This window comes from Cuculus canorus, chromosome 6 (genome assembly GCF_017976375.1).
Source record: "Cuculus canorus isolate bCucCan1 chromosome 6, bCucCan1.pri, whole genome shotgun sequence".
NCBI lineage: Eukaryota > Metazoa > Chordata > Aves > Cuculiformes > Cuculidae > Cuculus > Cuculus canorus.
The window spans coordinates 23808532-23834598 of NC_071406.1; the positions used below are offsets into that span (position 1 = coordinate 23808532).

The following is a 26067-nucleotide window of genomic DNA, read 5'->3' on the forward strand; positions in this document are numbered from 1 at the left end:
AATCTCAGTAATTAGTGGTGTAACAAACTAGCAATACTACACATCTTTTCTGAAGATAAGCATAAATAAGATCTGCTTTGTTTCCCTACACGAAATCTAACCATCTTTACTTCAGTGGTCTGAAACAGAAGACACATATCTACTGTACGCTTATCTCGCATTTGTGATCCAAATCTTTTTTTTTTCCCTGAACACAAACATCTTTAGCAAAAGCCACATGAAACTGGAGTCAGAAAGAAACAACGCTCTAGAAGTAGAGAAACATGTTTTTCTCACACTTAAGGTAGCACCCAGTGATATCCATATCCATATCCATATCCATATCCATATCCATATCCATATCCATATCCATATCCATCAGAAAATGCAGCTGTAATTTTAGGCAGACAAAAGTGGTGACAGTAATAATTTGATGGCGAGCAAGACACACTGCTGTAAAACACTCAGAAGAAACAAAGGGCCCACAGCAGATGCTTGCAACCGTTATTGTAACTTTTATCAACCACCGTGTCTGGATAAACTACTTCCAGAGATGTATGTTACTTACTCTCTTCCATAATATTTGGGTCTGTTCTCTACCTAGAAGAAACAACAGAAATTGTAATGTTTCATAACAAGTAAACCCATACAGTAAGCATACTGTCTGTAACACAGTACTAAAAATAGAAAGGGATATAATGTGAAAATACAGACAAAAATAATCTACTACTCCAGGATTTTCCTTGTGGGTGAAATATAGGGAAACCAAACATAGACCTTTGGGAAACACGTTGCACTTCTGAATGGCTTAAAATGGACTGAGAAAGAATGAGCTGCTTGGATCAAATCATCCTTGGAGCTCTGCTAATACAAACTGATGGCATTAAGTATTGCTTGTACAAACTGTCAGAAAGGGGAAACAAAAGATTCGTTTAATGGGTGTAAGTGTAATATATTGTTAAGTGCACTGTAACAGTGAAATTTCTATAAAACTCAAATTTTCTAGTTATCTTCCATCATGGAGCTGTTGGTGCCACTGCTGTGAGAGATTAAGCCGCTATCATATTCCCTCAGAGTGAAGGCAAAGTGCTAGATTAAAAGATCATTAGTAAGTGCCCTAGCCTTGCACTTCTTGACTTCATTAAACTATAGGATCTGTAGTATCATCTAAAAGACCTCAACCACAGGTACGCATGCGTTATGTCGTGTAACACAAGCGCGTCCCTGCTCTAGAGACCACACAGTGTAAAGGTACACAACATGAAAGCGCGTCAGAACACAATTTCCCTGCTAAGCAATTCAAATAAAGTAACATATCTGCAATTGTACAGGAAGTTTATAGACACATGAGGAACTTCAGATCTCCCAGAAGTCAGCTCAGTAATCTAACCACCAGATTACCTCTCCTTGCTAAATTTAAAGGAGGAAACTCTTGGGGGAGTAAAATTCAACAGTTACACAAGCTAAACTACAGGAGCATAAAATGAGCCAGCTACAATAAAACACAAAATACAGTAAACTGCCACTTCAGTTTCTTTTTTCCCTCTTTTCAGAAAAAAGCCTATTAAAATCATCACTTCTCTCCAGTTACCTCAGTGGAGTATAAATAAAGGTTCCAGATGTTCAAAACAACAAGACAACAACAATACATCCTGGTATACAGTCTAATAAAAACTCTTCCACATTCCCCGAAAATAAGAAGTTATTCTGACGGTTCACCACTTTTGAAAAAACATTCCATCACTGGAAAGATTTATAATGTTCTAAACGATTACCTTTTCCTACATAATAGTGAATAGTTGACAGATGTGATAACTGGGGGCCTGAAGAGACTGGATTGTTGCAAAAAAGAAAAGAAGTCTTAAATAATTTTTGTTAAATGTAGGCTATTTCTTCAAGAGGAAGAGAGCAACATGAATAGAGAAAAAGTGAAAACATTTTATTGCTGTTGAAGAAATTGGCAACAATTCCCAATTAAAAGCATCAAAACAAGACACAAGTCTGAGGCAATTGTTAAAAAAAGAATCCTATTGTCTGTCTATTGATATTTTATATTTATCTCAGCGAATACAGTGAATTTATATGACAGAACTGGAAAATTTATACAGGCAAAAGTATTCCATTTCAGAAATGGATTAGTAATGTGACAAGGCATCTTCAGAGTACTTGCAAATCCTAAGACAAATTATAATTTTATAGTCTGTGTGCAAACCTTTGAAAATGTGAACTGGCAGATGACTGGAGCAAAGCATCCGAGAAAAGCTCCGCCGGACATCCAGACAATTGTAGCTGGGTTTGCATTTCACCTTGGCAGAAGATGATTTAAAGAGGAAAATAACCACTTCTGTTAACACTGATTCTCTACTGATCAGTTTTATCAACTCATAAAAACTTCAGTATAAATGCTGTAACGCTGTTTGCCTGTGTAAGACTCGGTGCAACTGGACCCTGTTGACAGGTTTTTTGCTTGGATTTTGGTATTTTGTTTGGGCTTTTTTTTTTCATTAATTTAAAAAATTATGATAATATTAGGTGGTTTTGGCATCTGGAATGAATGAAAACATTTAGACTCCAAGGGAACTCCATCAGAAATCAGCAGGGGCTGAGTTCAGTCAGAATTAGCTGAGCTACATACACACTTATTAGTGCAGTTCACGTGAAATTTGTGAAACATAGATTCCCTGTAAGCCAAATTTACCATCTAAAACAGCAAGCACTGTTCTCCAGCTTTCTTTAATGCTTCCTCCAAGTACCTTTACATCAACTTTACTCATAGCAACCTCAGCACAAAAGGCAGTGTATAATTTTGTTCTTATGTCAGGTATTCTTGGTTGCACCAGAACCAGAAGTGATATGAGTATTTCTCGGTCTTTTGTGTCTGTCTGGGCTTAAATTTCCTGCCAGATTTTATTTCTACAAATTACCGTTGCAGGCATCCACATATTCTCCAGTTGCGTGAGAGCACTGAAAGCCAAAACAGTTCAGTTCAGAAGTTTCATAAGCCTAACTTTCACACCGAGTCCACCTTGAGTGAAGGACACAAACCCAAAAGATCCATCTGGACCAGAATTAAAACCCATTCAAGAAAGGAAATACATTTTTTTCATAAAATCAAAGCAGTAGCAGGAAACCAGTCATTTTAACTAAAGCTGTTAGCTGAAAATAGTGTCATTATCCTCAGCAGTTTCTTTCTGATTTGGCAGTGGTTTTGGACTAAAGTATAGTTAAGCGTGAGTAAAGGCAGCCTTAGCTACTTTTCTCTGCATCCAGCAAAGATCAGCTGAATGTCAAGTCTTTTGACTTCTCAGGACTTTTTATTTATGTGAAAAATTTCCTGTTGTGGTTTGTTTAGCTCATGCTTGGCACAGTTTTTCAAACAAAAGAAGAAATAAATTGCGAGATATTTGTTCTCAGTGTGCTCATTTGTATAGCACTGGTGCAAAGGCCACAAGAAAGATTCAGGTATCACTATGATACCTTCAAGAAGCACAAAAGTCAGTGGGATATCCATCATTGCCTCATTTCCAGTTTTCTCAAACTGGGGAGTGACACCGATGAAACCAAGTTACAAAGAGATAAATGGAACAGATTTGGCAAGTACCTTACAGTACCCATTCCTTCAGAAAAGAGCTCAGTTACCGTGAAAGTTAAGAGTCACTCTGGCTGAATATCACACAGGAAAAGCCATCTTTGAGAACAGCTCTAACAAGGACGTGGATTATATATGCCCAGTGTACACTATGTTTCTTGCCTACCCACAGAGGCCATTTTCACAAGACTACATAAAGACGTGGTTTAACAGGCTTGTTAACTACTAGCACTGAATCAGGATGAAGTCTTGTAATAGGATGGAAAAGGCCTACAATTTTAATTATCTCCGTAATTTGTCTGCTTGGTATTTTTTCATACACAGTTATTCAAAATGCATTGTGAAGTGCCTTCAAAAAGCAGTGAAGGATGCCCTAAATATGCCTACACGTGCATACGCTTATATAAAAGATAAATACAAATTCCAGGGAGGTAATACAATATTAATTGGACAAACAACATTACAATTTGGATGCAAGCCTCATGAAGAAGTCAAACATCCTTAAAATATTATGGAATCATCAACTTTACAAATGAATATCATATAGTGTTAAAAGCCTTGGCTGTGCTGTACCTTCACAATAAAGAATCTCAAATGAATGCAATGTTCTTTTTACCTCAGTGTAACTCCACTGATCTGCACTGCTCTGATAGGAAACTGGCGTAACACAGCAGAAACTCAAATTCTCTGTACTTGAGAAGCATTTCATGTTAAGTAGGTCATTCTGTTGAATATAACTCTCACTTGTAAAACACATGCCTTTGCACCTTAAGTAAAAGGAAGTTTTTTTTATGGTGTGATTTCCAATTATTCTTCAACAAGTACTTTTTTCCCCAATCACTGCTGTTGCTTATGTCAACAAGTGGAATACAATAAGGCAAGAGGAACAATCTATGTGCTAATACCTTATCAAATCACATGTTCCCTCCCACTGACCTCTTTGATGTTCTCTGGACCAAAATTTTCTTCCTAATAGTTATGAATTTGTTTATACAGCTGAATAATTCAACCACTTAGGAAAAGATTCTGCTCCCAACTGACTTGCACATGGCTGCTAATAGAAACCCAGCTGAGAAAGAGCAGATTGCAAAGCTCAACACTAGTGGGACAGGCTGAGGCCAGAGAGAAAGGTTAAACACGTTACTGCTTGCTGAATAATTTTTTCAGTGTCTATAATGAAAACCACTTATCTGCATTATAATGAATTAATGCAAGAGTAGGAAAATGCACACTAATAATATATCCTTTCAATTTTACCTTTACTAGGAAATAACAAGCTTCAAAGAGCTTTTTCTGGTAAATGGATTTTTTAATCAGAAAATGTGTATTTAATATGTTCTGTTGTGCAGTTAAATACCTGCAACTGACTGATCCTTTCATAGCTTTATTTTATTTTCAACCCTCACTAGTTTCTAAAAACTGCAGATTTTATTTCTCAGTTCCTAGAACACTGTTCATGCTGCAGACACAAGTTTAGTCTGCAGTTCAGGATCTGGGATGAAACTATTTTAAAATACAGAATGTCTCTCTCCTTTTATTTTTGTTCCCTCTGGCATAGGACAAGTTTTACACTTGAAGCTTCTCATATATTAAAATCCTGTTTTGAAATATATTAATAGAAATATGATATTATAGACACTAATGTGTTGCTTTTCTTTCTTCAGTGATGACAGGACTTAGCAGAGTGCTTTGATTGCTTGTGGTATTTTTGCCAACCTCCCGTTGACTCTAACAGACTACTTGTTCATAGAATAAGACCACGAGGACCTCTCTAGGTAGGGATGCAGTGTGTTCAGATACTCTCCAAAGAGCTTGGATGATTAGTCCATGAAATTTTCCTACCTAAATGGGTCTAACATTTCAGTTTTCCATCCATGCAATAGCTAATAAAATTTTATCATTTACAATATTAAAATTAAGTGATAATAAGGAAGAGAAAATTATAGTGGTCAGTGTGATTCCTATTTGAATGAGCTTTACACAGATGCTTTTATATTTGGCTTGTGAGAGTAGGTCTCTTGTTTGATTCTAAAAAGAAGACAACCTAGATCTGATCAACAGCTGAAGGATTTCTAGCACTCCAGAGGCAGGAGACATTTTTCATTTTCAGATACTGTATACACATTTATTTCTCTGTTCATTCGATTGGGTAGGCTAATAGCATTCTAAGAAATACTATGAAAGAGAACTTAGTATAAAATTTGCTTGTGACTTCTTATCCCTTACGGCAAAAACACCCCAAAGCGCTTCTCCGCAGTCCGACTAGCATGGGATATAACGCCAAAAGATCTTATTGACCCTTTGATCAGTTTACAGTTTCTCCCTGACTACAGGATACTTACGCATTGTGCAGTTCACATGCAAAGCCACTACAATCATCATGTTATCTTCAGCAAGATTTCCTTAACTGTGCTGTTCCTTTCCCCCTCCTTACTCTTCTGCTAGGGAGGTGGGTGGGTGTTTGGCTGTTGTTGTTTTTCAAAGAAACTAAAATGTACATGGAAAAACTAAGGTTCTAATTCTGTAAGAATGAAAGCATTCACATCTGAGGCTCTCAAAGCATCTCATTGAAGAAACTGGAAACTGAAGAATTGCCGCTCATCATGAGAGCTAGGCAACGTTCAAAGCATACACTATAAGGATCTGTCATTAAATGAGTAAACCATAGCAGGGCTCTGAGATAAAACTCAGCAAATAAGACTGCAGTGACTCTCAGCACCTCAACAAACATTGTCAGGAGGCTACCAAAAATCCCTCATACATTGTTTTATCATAGGCATATGTACATATACCTGTAAATGTACTAGTGCTTCTTCCATCAGTGAAACACATCTGAGAGGAAGCAAAAAGCAACTATTCAACAGCACTTAACAATAATAAACACAATCCATTGGAGGCAGGGAGTGAAATACTCCATCCTGTACAGGACAGCATTTTCTGTACACTCTCTGTACAATCACAAACTTGAATTACGGAACTCAGCTCTGACAAGGCTTCAGATATTTTGTATATTAATGTAATGAAAAACCCTGCCATAGGGAACACAAAATAGAAAGAACCTTCCTAAAAATGTTGCAACAGGAATAAAAAAAGTTGAAAATTTCCAATTTTTTCACATCTCCAATCTTTTTCTTTATAGAGCTCTCCTTCAAATCTCCATTCCACCTTATTTGATGTATATAGAATATTTGCACAACCACCTTAATGAGAATACTCCTACTTTGGCCTTCATTAACAGCAGAAATACCTGTTCAAACAAGACTTTTTGCTACCATGCTTCGTGTAAAATTCATATATTGTTCTCTCCTATAGCTATGTCTTACTTAAGTACCATTAACTATAGCTAATTTTTTTAAAAAAAATCAAATCTATCAAATGAACAAAAGAAAATAAGAGTGCTTCCACTAAATGCAATTTCACTTCTGTTAAACCCTCAATTTTTTAACTTAAAATTGACAGATTACTTCACAGAATCACAACTGGGCATTTGAAAAGACAACAGCAAATTGCCTGTTTAATTCTGTAAAATAATCCTCTTTGTGATCTACAGTGTAAGCTATTCATGTTTCTGACAGCGTTATGTCCCTCTGTATCTAATACTACATTGAAGTGACTAACATATTTCAAAGATTAATTTCCTTTCTCTTGGCACATGATAAAAATGCTTAAGCTTTATTGCAGCAATATAATAACTTTCTGTGGTCATTCAGCAAGAGCTGTCTTTTGTAATACTGCGTAACAAGTCAAGTCTAACATTTCAGCACTTTTGATATTGAAATTAATGTTTCCCATGTTCCTAACTGAAACTGCAGGAGAGACACAGTTATGAATAAAATCTTGCTGGCACGGATGTTTGGTGTCAGTTAAACCCTCCAGCGCCACGGCTCTTGAGAGGTGCTGCTCTGCTGGACGGCAGCTCAGGGCACACTACCAGTTTTGGGTCTGCCTTTAAAACTCACCCCAAGAGCAGGTGCTTCTGTATCACGGTGTGTCAGCAGGACCTTGTTGTTAGTGTTTGGATCCTTAAAAGCTGGGGCTCTGTACAGCATAGCTACTAGTATTAACGAGTCTTAAATACTACAACTCAAATAATAGTATGAGGGGAGGTTTCAGCCTTCCCTCTGTCAATTTACTAGACACAACCAGCAGTGATGCGTGTGCAGGTGTGTAGTTTCCCTGCACAGCTCTGCTCTTGCTTCTGTGAATTTCTGACACAAAAAGGAAGAGCAAATTAATGTTTCCACTTATCTAAGAATTAAAAACCAGTAAAAGATTCTCAGGTACACATATCATATTCAAAATGTTTTTTAATTCAATTTTCCAACTAAATGGATTGCCAGGTACCAGTGTCCCCAAGGGTACTTTACTCTGATCAGTGTACCAAGTCTCTCAAGGAACCATTGTTTGGGTTGGACCATTTAGTACAAACTTGGAATTACTGGACTCTATGAAATGGAACCTTTATAATACCCACCTCACATGTGCAGGTTATCCTTCTAGGATGGGGAGCTTCCTGTTGCAACTGATACACTGAGAGAAGGCAGAAGTTAAATTCTGATTAATATAGAATCATTGTACAAATTAGGCATTTTAACATTAAATTTGCTGTTTAAACAAAAAGAAAACTTTCTGCAAAATTTATTGTGGGGATACATACATCAAGGTCTCAAAATTACTTACAAGTAGTCAGAAAAAGGAATGTTGCTAGACAAATTGCAATTATTGATCATCTTTACAATTAATCCATTGAGTACTAGGGAGTCTCTGGGTTAAGATCAGTCAAGTTTCCATAAAGCAGATCAGAAAACGAATCATGATAAATACAAACCAATTTTTGCTATACATCAAATCAGGCTGCTGTCAGACTTTCTTCAGTAAGCAGATGGAGCTGAGCTATTGAGTCATCTGAAATACGTCAAGACTTTACAAGAACCATTCAGAACTTCACAGAGTCAAACCCTCTGTTTTTGCCACTACTGAGTGACGACCTTTCTGAAAAAAGAGAAAAATGGCCTCTGCATTTGCAGATCTAAAGACAGTAGGAGTTTAGTAGCAGGGGAAAACAGTTAGGGCCCGAATTAGGACACACAATTACTAGTATCTTCACTCTCCCTCGCCTCCCTTTCTTTTTTTTAAATAAGTCCCATCAAGCCAGAATAAATCTTAGGAGCCACTTGTAAATTTAATGATGCTGATGGGTGGACTTATATAATACCAAAGGAGTGACTGTCACCTTCTATCCCCAAAAGAGTTTAGGTTGTCAAGTCACCTAGAAAAATGAGGCTGTCAACATTAAGTACTTGAATAGTACTCTAGAACTGATAAAATGGACATTTGGAATTGTAATCTTTTAAAATTAAATTATCTTTCGATCATTAGTACTAACAACAGGGTCTAATAGCATGGGCTGTCACCTTGTTCAGGTAATAAGACCATACAGTGATTTACCCATCAAGACTTGGCTTTGTTACACTTCTCATTTGATCACAAATCCTTTCCACTGACAGATGCGGTATTTATGTGCTAAGTTACATGAGAATGAAGGAGATGGCAAGATGTCTGATGATAAGGTAATCATAAGACAAACATAAGAAAAAAACGCTTCCTTTGTTCCAAACGAAAAAAATAATTTTTTTCCCCGATGTTACTAAAAATCAATCCTTCCTGTTCTGTACTGGTATTGCAAAAATGATTTCTGAAAGTCATGAATCCCAGCACACTAGTATATAAACCAGCAATTTTAATTTCAGGAATAGCATTGCCATTTATTTCCCAGCACACAGATTTCCTAGCTTCCATTGTAAAAGTAATATTTGATGGCACTAGTCTTGTCTATGTCTAATTCTGAGAACTGTACAGTCAGGTTCAAAGGAAAAATAAAAAAGAAGAAAAATCATAAAATGATTATCGTTTTCTCCAAATTCCACAGAAGAGCACTAGAGAGTCACAATCGGCATGTTACGCAGAAATTCCCTGAAAAATGAGATTTGTTTCCCACCTTACTTCAAGCCAGGCTGAAAATATTTTCTTGAAGGAAATTCTTCTCCAAAGGTAGTATCATTCTCCTCTTCCATTCAGAAGTATAACAAGTAGACTAGTTAAGTTACAAACCAGGATGCCTATTCCTCCTCCTTTAATTGAGGTATGCAATTCAACACCAGTTTCCTTGCTCTAATTATTGCCAGCAAAGTCAAACAAGACATTCCTCTTCATCCATCATGAGACAGAAAAATAATCAAAATCCATGTGCTTAGTTCTGAACCACTGGAAGGGTTCACAGACCTGTGATTCAGTGTTCACGCTTACAAACAGGAGCAAAATATACAGATCTCAGTAGCAAGTGTAAAAATGTATTGTAATCATAACTAATGACGTTTTAATACCATGGAGCTAAGTGTCTCAGTTTTATCTTTTAGCCCTCTGCTGCAAGGAAAAAAGCTTGTTCAAATCATTCTGTGTGCAAATTCTGACCATTAAGTGGCTGACTTGGCAAATGACAAGCTACTGGCATAATAAATGATGATTCAACAGGCACAGACACACTTTGCCACCAGATTCACAAAGAGCTCAAGGTCTCGGCAGTCTCAGTTACATGACAGCAATCGCATATGTTGGCAATTATAAAAAAACATTCAAAGTCATCTATTCAAAGAAAACACTGAAGGTGGACAAATTAAAAGTCTTCAGCCTTTTTTTTTTAGACATTGCCTTTCTATTTTCTTCAATTAACATAAATGCATTTTAGGAGACCCTGACATTCCTAGACTGTTAAGGCATAGGCAGTTTTGCCAACTCCTGTAATTTTTACTACCCATTTTACAATATCTGACTATTTACTTACAGCCTAAGCTCTTTGAAATTTCTTGAGACATGTTCTCATTTACAGAAATCTTCTAACGCTCATATTGCATAGAACATCTTGACTATGTAACTCATGATCACTTTAACAACTCAAAAATTGGAAACAAAACCCAAACAAGAAGACTGATTTATGAGTTTTAAGGCTTAACCGTGATTTTTGAATGCATCAGGTTGGCAATGGCAGGAACAGAACACAAACAACTCGCCTCTGTCAGCCATTAAAAGAAGGCTGGTCTAGGTGACAGAAAAGCTGTTTTCCTAATGCTCTTTTAATTCCAGTATGTATACTTTAGCAGACAAAAGTACTTTAATCTGCTCTCTTACACTTACTCTCTAACCATGATTTTCACCAAGCCAAAATCTCTGATTGAAAAGATTGTTTCACTGCAGGATGGAAACCTTCTTGAAATATGTACATTTTCTCAGGCGCTAAATCTCCCCTGTCTCTACAGAGCAACGTTTTCATCATGTGAAATGTCGCTTGAGTAAATTAGCCAGCCTGAAGACACCAAGCCTTGGGAATATATACAAAAGCTGCAAATATAAGCCTGATTTTCCTAAACTGTTAAGTGTGATAAACATACAAAAATTCTGCTTTCAAAATCTGCTTATAAGACTCTTCTTTCTTGCTGTGGTTCCTCAAGTCTCAAAATGTCTCACATCTTTGCTTTTCTATCTAAAAAGAACTAGAATTTAGAGGTGAGACACTATTGAGAAGCTACAACGCTTTGCTGCAGTGCCATGTGTCCCATGTTTCTCTCCAATCTCCTTGAGCCTCCATCAGCACTTCCAAACAACACCTTATACCTTTAGATCTTTTAAATGCAAAAAAAAATCCATGCAAGTTTGGTCTTGGTTTTTGTTGTTGTCTTCTGGTTTTGTTTTTTTTTTTTTAATTAAAACTGGCAAGCTATGGAATTTCCAAGGCAGTGGCATTCTGATCTCAGGGGAATGTGCCTGGACTACCACCCTGCATGCCGGACTAAAGCAGCCTGCAAGGCCAGCTTCCTCACTGCTAGGGCACATACAGTCAAGAGCTGCAGAAACCAGGTCCTTCTAGTCAGGGCTTCAAAAAAAACTCCTTATGCTTTGTCACATAAGGGCAAACAAATGCTCTCGTTTTACTACATCAGCAAATTCTGCGGAAAAACTATTTATTTTGCATGTTTCTAACCAGCTCAAATCTCCGCTCTAGTGATGCAAGCACAGGAGCCCCAGAAGTTTGCAAGCAATACTGTAAGAGATGAGCTGACTTTATGCAAGCCCCAGTCTAGGCAGCCAAACCAGTACAACCCAGTTGTGCATGGGAGCGAGACCACTTATGTTAGGTAAAGTGCGGAGAACCTACCTTTCCAAATAACCCACGTTCACTTGTCCTTGAGAATAAACAGCTGCACCTATCTCTAAACACAAATGAATCCTTCTACTTTTGATGCTTCTTAAACTCATATTCTAATGACAAGAAAAATTAATCTTTTAAAGTATCCAACTGAAAGTTTTTCTGATCTGATCTGAAAAAAAACCAAACAAATCAAACCAAACCAAAAACCAGGTGAGATACTTACAGTAAGATTTCCAAACAGGTGGTCTGTATTCATCAGTATCTGAAAGAAAAATGACAAATCTTAATGATGTGTTGGAAACATTTTAAACAGAGAAATAATTGTGCAGATGCATTTGCAGATTTAATTAGATAAATACTGTACCAAGATTCTAAATTTTCTTTTTTTTTACTATCACAGTACAGAACAACCTGTTAGAAGTTACCCCTATTTATTGAGACTGAAAATATGAAAGGTGTTTTCTTTAGCCAGATAGAATAAAAGCTATAGAAGCATATTTACAAAATGGCAAACATGCAGATCAGAAGCCAAATACTTTGGAGGGAAGATGTATGCATATTATTTTAGTGTTTATGTATCTGTAAGTTCCCTTCTAAATTACACTAGAAAGATTTTTTTTTTTTAATCTCAATTTATACACCGATAAATCAGTTTTCATCCAATTTATTTCTGCCATTAGCTTTTTCGTCTTCTGGATAGCAATTAACAACAGCTAAAACAAAACCAAAGCACGTAAGCGTTATGAAATATTTTGAAAAAAAGGAGGCTTTTTTCATGGTGAGCACAAGCTCTACTTAGAAGCGGACAGTATATATAAAAAGTACTAGCATATTTCTAATCCCAAACTTAAATTCTCAAATAGTTTTTTAAAAAAAACCAACAAAACCCAAACAAATCGCAGTGTATTCTAAGCTCTGCCTCCCTTATGACCTGCTGACAACTGATCTGACATCCTGAGCTCAGGGCTCTGTTGCAAACTTTGTCTCTGATTCACTGTTTTACCACTGATCAGCTTCAGTTCTGATCCTACAAGGTAGGAAGGCTTTCTGCGAGATGCTGTACTTGTCCACCTCAGAGCTGGTGAGAGTTACTCCATACAGCACAGCACAGGGTCATGAGCTGAGACAACCACACAGCCAGTCCTGCTGTTCCTGCCGCAGCTTTCATTTCTGAGCTCTCTTTACAATCGTCTGCTCACTGGAACCACCTGCTGCATCCAACAATAACCCGAACGTCTTGGTTTTATTATGAGGCTATATAAAGATCGAGCAATCTGGGAACCTGTTGCTTGAATTCTGGCCTGAGTGGCATCTCCACTCCAGAGTCCTTAAGGCCTCCAAAACTGAGGCCAAAGCTGGGAAAGGATTTTGTTCTGCCTCCTCTTGAGATAAGCAATCTGCCTTCCTCATATACTTGTTTTAGTCCATCTCTGCCACCTACAGTCATGTCAAAACATATCTAAATTACAGCTTAGTGGACTATTTTCCAGTTTAATGGGTACAGGCTTGCTCAGACCCACCCAACACCCTCTCCACCCTGCTGAGCTAACATTTTGCTCAATTTTTTACCCTGTATTTTAGCACTCTGCACGAAGAGGGTGCAATCGTAGAATGATTTGGATTGGAAGGAACCTTAAAGATCATCTAGTTCCAAACCCCTTTGCCATGGGGCAGGGGCACCTTCCACTGGATCGGGTTGCTCAAAGCCTCACGCAACCTGGCCTTGAATACCTCCATGGCTGGAACATCCACAACTTCCTGGACAACCTGTTCCAGTGCCTCACCACTCTCATAGTAAATAAATTCTTCCTAATGTCTAATCTAAATCTCCACTCTTCTAGCTTAAAACCACTACCCCTCATCGCATTACTGCACTTTCTAATAAAGAGCTCCTCCCCAGCTTTCCTGTAGGTGCCTTTAAGCACTGGAAGGCTGCTCTGAGGTCTCCCCAGAGCCATCTCTTCTCTAGGTTAAACAAGACCGACTCTCTCCGCTTGTCCTCATATAGGTGTGCTCCATCCTCTGATCATCTTCATGGTCCTCCTCTGGACTCGTTCTAACAGATCCATGCCCTTCCTGTGCTGAGGGCTCCAAAATCCACAGTCCTCACACACGACCTCAGTGGTAGTGGCTTTTATAAATACAATTCATTATGACTTTATTATTAAAGCAGCACTTGGTCAAACACCCATCTTCCAGAATATGATGGGGTTTGATCTTTGCAAGGTCCTGCAAATGAGCGACCACGTCATGGGGATCGGCCAGAGCACCTTGAAACCACAGAGAGCCCTTCAGCAGCCCACACTATACTATGGCAGTGAAAGAAAAGCAGCAGCAACAGAGGCAGCCATGGTTATTCATTCCTACTTCAATACTTTTAATTAAGGCAGTGCCAGTGGATTCATTCCAGAAGCACTGTAACGTGATCCCTTAGCACTGCAATGTCACATGGAAAAAGGGCAAAAGGTGTAAGTAAAAATAATGGGTTTAGTCCCAGAAGACAACTCCTCCCCCACTAGCTGAATTTTCATTTGCTGTAGCCTGTTTTCTGGCAATATATGCACCAGCTGAATTTACAAATAAATAATTTTAGTAAAGGACAACACACTGTATTTGTAAAATATGAACTGACTGTTATGAAAATACAAATATCTTGGCAGCCTAATCTATACTTGCTCGCACTCAAGCCATATAATTGTTATGACTAAGGGCAGCAGGATTATAAAACTGGGAAGCAAAAATATTTGTGCCAAACAAAAAACCCCAAACCTTGTTAAAGGCAGGCAAGAACAGCAGTAACTTTCATACAACAAACATTTAACATTCAGAAATTGGAAGGAATGATTTATGTTGTGCAGCTGTGCACAAGGATTTTGTTAGAAACATCTATTGGTGAGCTTTACTGCCTTTACATGTCTGAGAATACCCTCTGGCCGTCCCATATGAGGCAATGAAAAAACAAAAGGTCATTTCTATCGTGATCTTAAAAAAAAAAGTTATCTGATATAAAATACTGTAGCACCAACTACAGCACACTAGCAAGAGTGAAGTAGACAGCCTGTAGTGTTTGTTTCTGTGCAAGAATGTTTCTATTACTAAAACAACCCTACTACACAAAGATGAAATACAATAAGCATAAATATCAGACCCAGCTGTTAAATACTCATTTTTAAGGATTAATCGATGTGGTCCCATTTAACACATCATCAGTATTTTGAAATGCATTATTAGGAAAAGGCCTTGATAGTTCAGGCTTCCACATACAGCATCTCCAATTAAGCACCCAGCGTACCCAAAAAGCACTTTAAGGCATGATAAAAAAAACACTGAAAATGCTGAACCCAGAATACATTTTCTCACTAACGCTGCACCACTTTCTAATTAATGCAATAAACTCTGTGCTGTCAATTCTCAGATTTTTCTATAGCTCCCATCAGCACAGTATCTCAGCTCTGCTAAATGTTTCCTTGATAAAATAAAATCGTTTTCTACAAGCTGTGCATCATGTTTTATTGTAACTGTATTTTCTGCCTTAAGTGAGATGCAATTCAGCTTAAAGCTGCTCCGCTCCAAAGGTCTAAAGCGGTAGAGAAAACATAAATGCATGAACTGATCCTACCAGCACTGGTGAGGCTTCTGCCACTATGACTCACTCTCAGCAGCAAGTACATTTTCGATCAGGCACACAGTCTATGCACACAGGCTGTAATTTCAAACAGACAGATTTTGGTGCTGAATAGTCTTCCTAAGCTTTAAAAGTGAAAAATGTTTGATCATTTCCCATTATCTCAAGCAATGACAGATTTTTTTAATTCTCCAGAATTTTGTTCTTATTACAAGGGTATAAAAGCATATTTTTACATAATATAGTGGGACAACTTCAAATTCTCTACCCTGAATCCATACTGATATCTAATAATTTTCCAGCCTGGAATACATCAGAAAAGAAACATCTGCCTGCCCCAAATCTGTACTTTCAAGGTCCTAAATAGACCTGTGATGGTATAAATATATACCTAAGTGTAAAGAAAAGAGTAAGAGTACCTTAAATTGATGCATTACTTGAAATCTGACTGAGACCCAAAGCTATAAACAAGGTTAAGGAGTGGGGGCAATAATGCTGCAGGACACATGAAAATACATTTATAGTTCTTTACCCTATGGAATTAGTTTTTGCTCTTGAACTCATAGCAAAATCAAACCCATCTTTGAAGCAAGCATCTTATCACAAACCTGTAACAGCTGGCACCTCTAGTTCAGGAATGGACCTACATTTTTTACGCACCCTATGTGACAAGTTATGTCTCTCCCCTTTCTCTGTCCAATGAGGAAGGACAGGAGTGGTCCCTAACTATTCCTTAAACAATTCTCAGCACTTTCTAGCCATTATCTTCTTTCCCCCCAAACACACTCTTCCTCTCTTTTCCAGAACTTCACTTTCCCTTGCCTTAGCAACCTTCATCTGCACACAAGACCTCACCTCTCATGCTTAAGCAACACTTTAGTTTGTTCCCCATTGCTATTCTACTAGGACTTACCTACCTATCGTCTCAGCATCTCATCCTCAAACCTTCTCATCTCTACTCAAGTCTTCCTTGAAATCTATCTAAACACAGAAAACAAAGGCAGAAAAGCCCAGAACAGCCCAAGAAGAAGCTTCTGGCAATAGCCCAGACAGAAATGTCACAGTGGGGCAGGAGCGTTGCTTTCTGGGCCCAGCATGCTCTCCTTTAAGCACACAAATAAAAGAAGAAACAGGGAACTATGCATTTTGGGCATGAACTATCTGCAACTGAGAAGTGAAAAGCACAGAGTGATTATCACAAATACACACTTGCAAAAGAAGAAGCTTCTACCAACAGAAAATCACACAGCCATTTATGAGAAGTTCATATGCAGACACAAATGCTAGGAGAGCACCTCAGAAGTTTCCATAAACACAAATGTGACTAATTGTGACATTAAAATGTAGCATTTCCCTTTGCTATTTTCCTTCTTTCTTACCCATTTCCATTTCATCCCTTCTATAAATCTGGACAACTGCAGTACTTTCAGTGTGCATTTAAATGGCAAACATGAAAACTGTTACTATTGCATCAAACTGTTTAGACTGCTTGTCTCTGTGTATTCCTTTTATAGAAAGAATAAAAATGTTTTTCTCTGCTTGAAATGGTTCCTTCTTTCTCCCCACTGAAGATCAGGCAGCTCTACGGCAGAGCAGCAGCAGCTTAACTATGCATGGTAACCCCATAAAGCAACTGAGGACTTACCATGAGGTTTCCTGTAGAGAATTCAGTTTTATTTTTCTTTTACTCTGCGTCATTCCCTGCAGCATAGTGATCTGTAGCGTCATGCTGGAAATTAGCTGAATGCTGTCTAGAAGGAAATAATCAGCTACCTACAGACACAGCAGCTCTTGCTACGAACTTTGATTTAATTAGCAATATCCCTGTTGAACACAGGTGAGGCCGCAGGTGTTGAACTTCGTGGAAGAGGCCAGTTCTTACCCATGTGGACAAAACACAACATGAGCAGGAGAAAAAAAAAAAAAAAAAAGATTGGTTTTCTGAACCAATCTATGATCAAGGAATGCTGTAAGTCATAAATATGAAAAGATGCAAAAAAGTATAAAACATTCTTCTGTAAGCTATGTAAGCTATGGCCCAGTCACTAACCAATAAGTCTTAACATGTGTTTTAAGATGCTAATCTTGCTTTGTTTGGCAGCAGCATGTGTCAAAAAGTAAGTCCTGGAGAGATGCACAACCAGCAGATGTGGCCATTTGCTGACCCATACAACAGGCTCCTCTTTGTGCCCAGAAACCAACCTAGAAAATTCCTCCTCAGTCTCAAAATCTTGCTTGTTAGCACCTTCTCTATGCCCAAAGGATGCACAAAACCCCACTCGATTCACGGAAATAAAGCCAATGTTTTACTGCTGGTGAGATTCTCAAGCCACAAAACCAGCGCAGTTGAACAGAAAAAGTAATTTCATCTCATTTTTCAGAGTATGAGTGCCAACAGCATTTCAGAAACGAAGTTCAAGCCATCATTAAACATTTTATGCAGCAGCCAAGCAGGCCCTAGCTGTTAGGGCTTTTATGCGCTCCAACCAAAATAAAATTCAAACAGCATTAAGGTAATTAAAGGATGAATACAGCCACCGCCCTAGGCAACGGTAGTAAAACAGATGGGCTACAAATACTGTGGTTTCAGGGTAAAAAGGAGAAGCTGACTGCTGGCCGTGACAGCACCCAGCAGCGCTGGAAGCATTTTGCAGAAGTCCTGTTGCAGCAGGTGGCAGAAGGAGACGGTGACCGCAGGCGGCTCCTGGTGAGGGGGCAGCAGGGTGGAAGGCGCAGAGAACAGCCAAAATATCCCTGTCTATTGCGTAAGTCCTGAAGAAGGAAGGACACACACTAAAGGTCCTTTGTTCCTCCTAGACGAGACCTTGGGATTTTCCTCTCTGCTATCAGCAGCCAGCAAGATAAACGATGGTCTATAGTGAGCTAGTGGACAGAGGCAGAGTCGTGATGCAAAGAGCAAGCCTGTCACACCGAGACCTGCAGAAACTAACCCATCCCTGCCCTGGCAAGCAGAGTACAACACACACTGCTGCCAAAGGCTGCACAGAAGTTCATTTCAGCTGATGCTTGCCAAACAAGAGAGAAAGCCATGGACAACCCTTCTTGCCTTGCATGGAATGTTTTCTTGGAAACAAACGGTTCTTCAGCATTCGAGTACTCCACATGAATATAAAAAGGGAAATGATCCTCTGGCTCAGTCTTGTCCTGTCTTCACCTCTCCATAGCAGAGGTGTAACAAATAATTTTACCAACCAAAATACCTTGCGTAGACTTACACCACGCTTTTTAAAAGATCTCGGGCAACTATATTCCCTTTTCCTTAAATAAAAACTATTATATTGTTAATTTACAAAAAAAAATTTAAGTGTTTAAAAGTGACTGAATAAAATGATGTTAATCCAAAAGTAACGTTGTTCTATTAGTCCCTAAACGCAATGACAAGAACCTGATGGCACACATGGCTTAGGCCCTCTGGAAAACACGCGGGGTTTTACAACTAGGGCACCACAGCATTTCCTCTGCTTATGGGAAGATCCTCGCAGGGCTGAGAACACCCCAGGCAGTCAGCACCACATTTTCTCTTAATTCCTGAATATAAAATATGCTATATGACACACGGCAACGAATGCTAATTCTAGACTGTTACTGAGTCTTTGATGCTACTTCAATGTTATCCTTGGCAAATGATTTCCTTTGAACCAAGGGAGGGAAAAAACCCACAAAAACAATGAACAAACAACTTTGAAAACTTCTAGACACGTCAAGGCTCTTCCGTAGGCAGGCAGACACCGTTACGTGCTGAAAGGAACTCCAGTGCAAAAGCTCCTAAATAATCCACCATCTTTTTTTTCTCCACCTTCCCATACCCGTAAGAAGCCCCCACTTTTAACATCTAGCCAGATGGGACAGCTCTGCACACATCCCAGCTGCATGTGAAGAGCCAACCCTCCCAGAGGAGGGTCCCTCGCTCCAAGCCGGCTGTGCTGCTGATACAACCCACGCTAGTGGGGAGACGGAGTGGGGTAGCTGGTAGGTGTTAAACTAAAACCCAGTCTGATCACAGAGACAAATGGCCTGTAGGCCCAAACAGGAGCTATTGCCAGCTGGTGCGGTTCGCCTCCTGCCAGGGGATGGCAACTTGCAGGCAGAGGTTACAGGTGGCCTGCTTAACTGCACCCAGCTGTTTCCCCAGAGAAGCTGGCACACCAGAAAGTCACTCTACCACTAAAGCCACCCATCCACAGGGACACGCCCAAGCCCATGGGCCCATGGGCAGAGAGGAGAGCCACCAGCCACAACTCCCCTTACACAAAGTTTTACTCATTTGGCCTGACCTTTGACGCAGGTAGCTGCCTATTCCTCAATGCTCACAAAATCTCAACGCACACGGTCAGCCTTGGATTTTAAAAATGAAATTGTGTTCAAGTTATTTAAGCAAGAAAACAGCTGAATGTATTTTCTTCACATTTTCGAAAGGCATTCCTATCTGGGAGAAGAACCAGAGTACAATACAGTCTAAGAGAAAGACACAGACCAGTGAGAATGGGCACTTCCAACGAAAGCATCCCTTTGGCTGCAGCATGGCACTGCATCACACACACTGTGCCCTAGGAATTTTTTTAATGCAACAGAATGTATTTTTCTCTGCTCTTTCATCCTTATATGATTTTTGCTTATACCACTCCAAACAAGTACAATTAGATTTCTAATTATTACTGTAGTAAAAATGATCAAGAGAAAGCTAGTGCAAACGATGCCTCAGAATGCTACAAGGGCTACTGCCATTTCCCTAATGCAACCAAGCAGGAGTCAAGAAAACACTTGTAGCAAACATGAAGGGGCTTAAAGACGGGCATGCTCTGAAGAATCCCATCAATCTGAGGGTGGGGAGGAGGAGGGCCGGGGAAGAAAAGACGACACTACCATCCTGTTTTTTCCTGGTTTCTATAAACATCTGATCTGGCAACAATAAATTTTGGGGAAATGCTTATAATGGTGCGGAATGAGAGACCCACCAAAAATAGCTTGAGTTCAACACCTTTTATTAGCAGATCTACTATTATTGCCTCTTTATGAATGATGGGGAAATTTTGATGAGTAATATTTTGCCTATCACAGGCACTGCTACTGTTAAATGAATGCATCTTCTAAGTGATTAGAGTAGGTTGCAAATAAATTGTTTCTAGATTTTCATTTAGCCAAAGCAAAGGAAGCAAGTACTAATTTTTTTTTCCCTCTTTGCCAGATAAGTAGTGGCATCTGACTACACGAATGATGACAAATAAAAAATTTTAAAATCTTTTATAACAAAAAAAGTTAATTTTTAATTTGAAGCTGAAATTTTCACATGTGCAATGATAACAAGCAAAATGCAGTTGTCGTCTGTCTTTTGCCTGTAGTTTAATGGAGGGGTGGGAAATACCTCTCCCGTGAAAGCACAGTTAACTCACTGTTAAAGTTTCAAAACCTCTAAAATTATTTCTTTATGTTGTTGCAAGTATAAAAATTTAGACCTTAAAGAGGTAAAAAGACGACAAGTGCCACCTTGTGGGCATTTAACAAAGACAGCTTTTAATGGTGCTTTCCATTTCCAGCAGGTTATCTTGCCTCCAGAAAACAGGCTGTGGCTGATTTTCAGCATTTCTGGGAACCCTATCTTTGCTTCCCAACAAAAGACAGACCCAATGGGAACCGCTACCTGGCTACCATGGCTCTGTGGGTTTGCTGTAGATACAACAACAGCTGTCTGTAACTCTGATTTATCTTGCTACAGGAGTTATGACAGCTCTACAGACTCATAGGTATCCTGAGATGTCTGGTTTACAGACTAAACAACTTTGAATTGAAAATGTTGTTGAAATCAAATATGCCTCTTCAATTTATCTATTTCAAAGAAAACCAGCTTCCTTTCCCTTCCTTTCCCTTCCTTTCCCTTCCTTTCCCTTCCCTTCCCTTCCCTTCCCTTCCCTTCCCTTCCCTTCCCTTCCCTTCCCTTCCCTTCCCTTCCCTTCCCTTCCCTTCCCTTCCCTTCCCTTCCCTTCCCTTCCCTTCCCTTCCCTTCCCTTCCCTTCCCTTCCCTTCCCTTCCCTTCCCTTCCCTTCCCTTCCTTTCCCTTCCCTTCCCTTCAACTCATTGTGGCAGAACTGACTATGGCTGGCTGCAGCCCCAAAGTTCTGGACCAATGACTTAAGCAGTGTCTCATCCTCCCTAGGGGTTATTTGAAAGATCTTTTGCAAACTAATTTTGCAAGTTCAAAATCGACAGAAATATGACTTCATTGGATGAACTGCACCTTTTAGATTTGCCAGCTAATTTGTCCAATTATCTTCTATATCGGTGCAGTGAAATCTTGGAGCAATTCAGAGTAACAGCACATAGGACAAGCTTGAACACCGTAATCAAACTTCCCTGGTTTAAATCGAGACTGATTTTCATTGGAGATGCTGTTTAGATCACGGTCAGCAAAGTTTGCTTGGAAGCCAGGAGAAATACCTGTCAAGGCTATTGCTGTTATACTGCTCTTATTCCAACAGCTGCAAGGGATAACGTAGAAGAAAACATTTACCGTTTGACATTTCCTTGCCTAGTTTCCACAAATCCTTCATTATCTCCTATTTTAAAAGTCTGCCTGCACAGAGACCGAGCTCATTTCCCATTACTTGTTTTACTTCGTCCAAACATTAATACCAACAACGGCACATCAGATTTACCATAACTTCAAGCCAGTGGCAACTGTTAAAGCCACAGACTCAAGCATTTCCAAAAACAGATTTCTGTTTTTGTTTCTCTAACACATCCAACAGGTAATATTGATTGGAGCTTGATTACACAAATATTCTGAGTGGTCAATATGAAGTGTGGTGTGGTATAAAAAGTGTCTTCTAGCTGTCAATTAATAATCTGCCCTGAGAAAGAAGGCTGTCCAGTCAAGGTTGAACAGAAAAGACCCTAAATAAAGGATGAGCTTTTGGGCACTTGTGAAATACAACCCCTCCATCCATTGCATAATGCCCTAATTTGCTGAATGGGGAGGCATGTTTTATCACTTCGAACTTTTTTGCACATATAGCACTGAAATAATGAACTTACATTCACTTTCATGTTCTAAAATCCTTTTTCAAATAGAGGGTTGTGGTTTTACCAAAATCTGAACCACTACAAAAGAGCATAACACAGACCCTGCTTCCCTAGTCATTGGTAAAAATCTATGGAGAACTTGTTCTCCGTTGCATTTTAGACCAAGAGAGCTGCTACGCATTCATTAGCCTCCTGGGGGATAAAAACAAAGCAAAACAAAACAAAGCCACCCATTAGCAGCCCAGGCAAAATCAGAATCACACGGAGAAAATTAAGAGCAGATCTGATTTTTGACTGCCGTTATAACTGGCTTCAAGACGGACTCAAATGTTCCAAGGCACGTCTCTCTAACTGTGTCAGATGGTCTAATAGATGCTGTTGCCTCTCCTTTCCCAAACTCAACCCATTTAAATTCTTAGACCATCACAGTTATAACAAACCTATTATGATTCTTATTACAAACAGATTTTTCATTTTCTAAAATAGTCGTCAATAACACACACCATTGCTCATGCAAAAATATGGCTGGTATTTACGTCCTTATTTCCAGAACAGATGCAATACATCAACGCTCATTGCTGGGAGGAGGAGGACAGACTACCAAGTAAAGTACCTTTGCCTGGAACCACGATCATTTTTTATAGTGCCATGAAGGAAACTCCTAAAAAACATTACTGGCAGGGTCAGAAAAAGGGGAATGGACACAATGTGCCTTTTCTTGAATTGGAATTAAGTTTTCACTCCAAAAGGCATTCTCCAGTTGCTGTGAGCTTTCCCCCAATCTGAAAGCTGCAAATGTCATTCCTTCCCTTCCTGTTTTCATACAAAACCTCCAGGAGGCCTCCAGTGGCACAAAGTAGGATGCTCCAGGTAGAAAAGCCGAACACTTCATATTCCTTTTCTGCAACGCTGTGGCTCACTATTGTAACTGCGGTCAAAGACCTACGGCAAAAAGTACTAACACACCAGCCTCTCCCTGTTTATAGCGTTAAATCCACCTTTTTCATAACTCTTCCTCCTTGGCACTGCTGCACTAGGCAGGAACCAGAGAAAGAAGACAGATTAGGTGCGAGTTCCAGTTTGTGCAGAAGCTGTGCTCCAGGTCCACTCCTGCGCCACCGAACTCATTGTGAGGCCGTAACAGCAGCCAAATGATAGTCTCTAAGGTGGTTTAGCAGGTGTGGAAGCACTGAGAGGTTGTCTGCATGGGCCCTCCATTCGTCCTCAGTACCATCTGCATTTGGGAAGGTGAAGGCAGAGCTCTCTGCCGGCAGGGGAGCTGGGAACAGGCTGCTGGAAGGAGAGCTCAACACAAAGGTTTCTCACCACTCAGCAGGAACTGGAGAGCAGCCGGAAAGCTCAGTATAATCAATGCTTGGAGATAACCTCCAAGTCCTTTTCTGAGTAACTCCATATGGTTTTTTTCCCCCTCCACGACATTATTTTAGATGGTTTTCTTGTCTCAGTTTTGAAGTTCTTTTTCCTTTTTCCCACTAATTAAAAAAAAAACAAATTGGTCCACAAATAATGGAAATTTGGGTTACTACCTCTCACTTTATCATGGCACAGTGTTAAACATGAAGCTTTCAAAAATTCTTAGCTGCATTTCTGGGATATTGATGCATCCATACTGGAACTGAGATCCCATGAGAATGTCCACAAGGGAAAAGCAGACTTTGTCCTACAGAACAAGACATCTAAACAGAAAATAAGAACAGTTGCTGGCAAGAAAAGCAGAGACCCATGCGGATGAGACCACCCTACAGATCAAAGATCAGCATCTCTATTCCCAAGTCTTGTTGACCCAGACAGCACTGCCTTTCTGGGTAGCAGCTCTTTTGGTACCTTTAGTTTCACTCTGACTTTATAAAAAGAACTCTATTCTGGCAATGGGCAGCACAGGAAAAGACATGAGTAGAGAGACACACAGAGACCTGCAGGATGTAACAGATTGAAAGTCCAGTTTATAGTTTAAAATGGTCCTACCCTGCCTTCGTGGCTAGATGGGAACTGCCAGGAGGCAGAAAGCAGTTGTCAGAGATTGTGATAAACAGGTTTTCCAAACAGAAACAAGGGCAAATGCTAATATAGCTCTAAGACACAGCAAGCCCTGCCTACGTCTTCCATGGCTGCTCTTACACAGCAATGGGAGAAGGAAGATGCCTTTCAAAAAAAGGCAGAATTTTTACCTTTAAGAGTCACATCTAACAGCAGGGCTACCCCATCAACAAAGCATTTCTTTGGTCTGAAACAGCTGGAGGTGGATCAAGGTGGTATCTTCCTATATATCAGTTTCAATAAAAGCTAGGGAATAAGAGATGCTCCACTGAGTTACCAGTAAGCTTGCTGCTCTGCCACCAAGGAGGGGGAGGTAAGGGAGCTGGCGGGCGTCTGTGACCACAGCCTACTTAGAAACCATGAGGAAGTGGACAGATGTGCAGTGCAGCCAGGAGCTCCTCAAGAACTACAATGAAGCAGCAGCACAGCTACAGAAGGAACTCAACTGTTAAAGTGACAAGTCTCCTCCCCTACTGTTGTTTTTTTTGGGTAGGTAACTTTCCTTTACACACTTGCAAATATTTACCTTGTTACACTACTAATGTTATTTCTCAAAAAAAAAAAAAAGTAGCCAATGCAATTCCTTTACCATGTAAGTTCTGGCATTTAAACAACCTGCAACACAAAAGTTTCTGAATGTTTTCACAGGGGGAAGAATCACTATTTTATTTTGAAATATTCCTCTGCCTCTGTTAAACCAGTGAAGATTTTTTTGAACACTTTCAAGTCCCATTCATAAATATACTCTTCAAAAAACCTGAAAAGGAAGTCAGTAAAATTAACTGCTGTGTCAAAACCATGCTTCCTCTATTGGAAGGATATATCCATGTGTGCATGTTTAGCCACTAAGACAGAGGCGAGGAAGAGCTACATCCTGTTTGGGGGCTTTTTGTGGATTGGGCTTTTGTTTTGTTTGTTGGTTTTTTGTTGGTGATTTTTTATTTGGTTGTTTTTTTAAATGAAAAATGACCCAAGATTGCTGTGAAGCACTGTGTCCAGATTCATATGGAAACCATAAAGTGCAGATGAAAAAGTATGGAAGATTTGCCCTACCAAAAAATTATCAGTAACTTTTATAGTCTCCTCTGAATTGTATACGTATCAGACACTAATTCAGCATTGCAGACTGACTTAATAGAATGATAGAACAGTTTGCGTTTGAAGGAACCTTAAAGATCATGTAGTTCCAGGCCCTCTGCCATGACTTGTACCCTGCCAATGTGACAGCAGCAAGGAACAGTTAGGTACTGCACTGAAACAGTCTGGTTTTCTGAACTGTACTATTACTCCTTTTTTTCACAGTTCACCATTTACTCTGCACAAGAAACAATTCCATACCTTCTCCTCCATTCAAGCAGCAGTACTCAAAGCCTTTGCTACATGGTGCTCCATTGTACAGAACAGGAGTGCAGCAGAGAGGGAACCACCACCTCCAATCAGCACCAGGAGCACCCAATGTATTCGACAGAGCCAGGTCCTGCCACCTGTACCAAAGATGGATGTGACAGTGGGCTTCCTCACAGAGATGACCAAGACCAAAAGCACAGTCACCTGCTCCCTGTGAGCAGCAAGGTG

The 26067-nt window shown here is 39.6% G+C and overlaps 1 protein-coding gene across 1 annotated transcript in view; it reads right to left on the reverse strand.

Annotated features, from left to right (window-relative positions):
- CHN1 (chimerin 1) overlaps positions 1 to 26067 on the reverse strand; it is a 100831-nt gene that overhangs the window by 66875 nt on the left and 7889 nt on the right. The window contains exons 2-4 of the mRNA XM_054069760.1: positions 11995 to 12033; positions 8043 to 8098; positions 548 to 579 (exon numbers count right to left, since the gene is read on the reverse strand). Coding sequence (XP_053925735.1) covers positions 548 to 579; positions 8043 to 8098; positions 11995 to 12033 — 127 coding nt within the window. The remainder of the gene's footprint in view (positions 1 to 547; positions 580 to 8042; positions 8099 to 11994; positions 12034 to 26067) is intronic.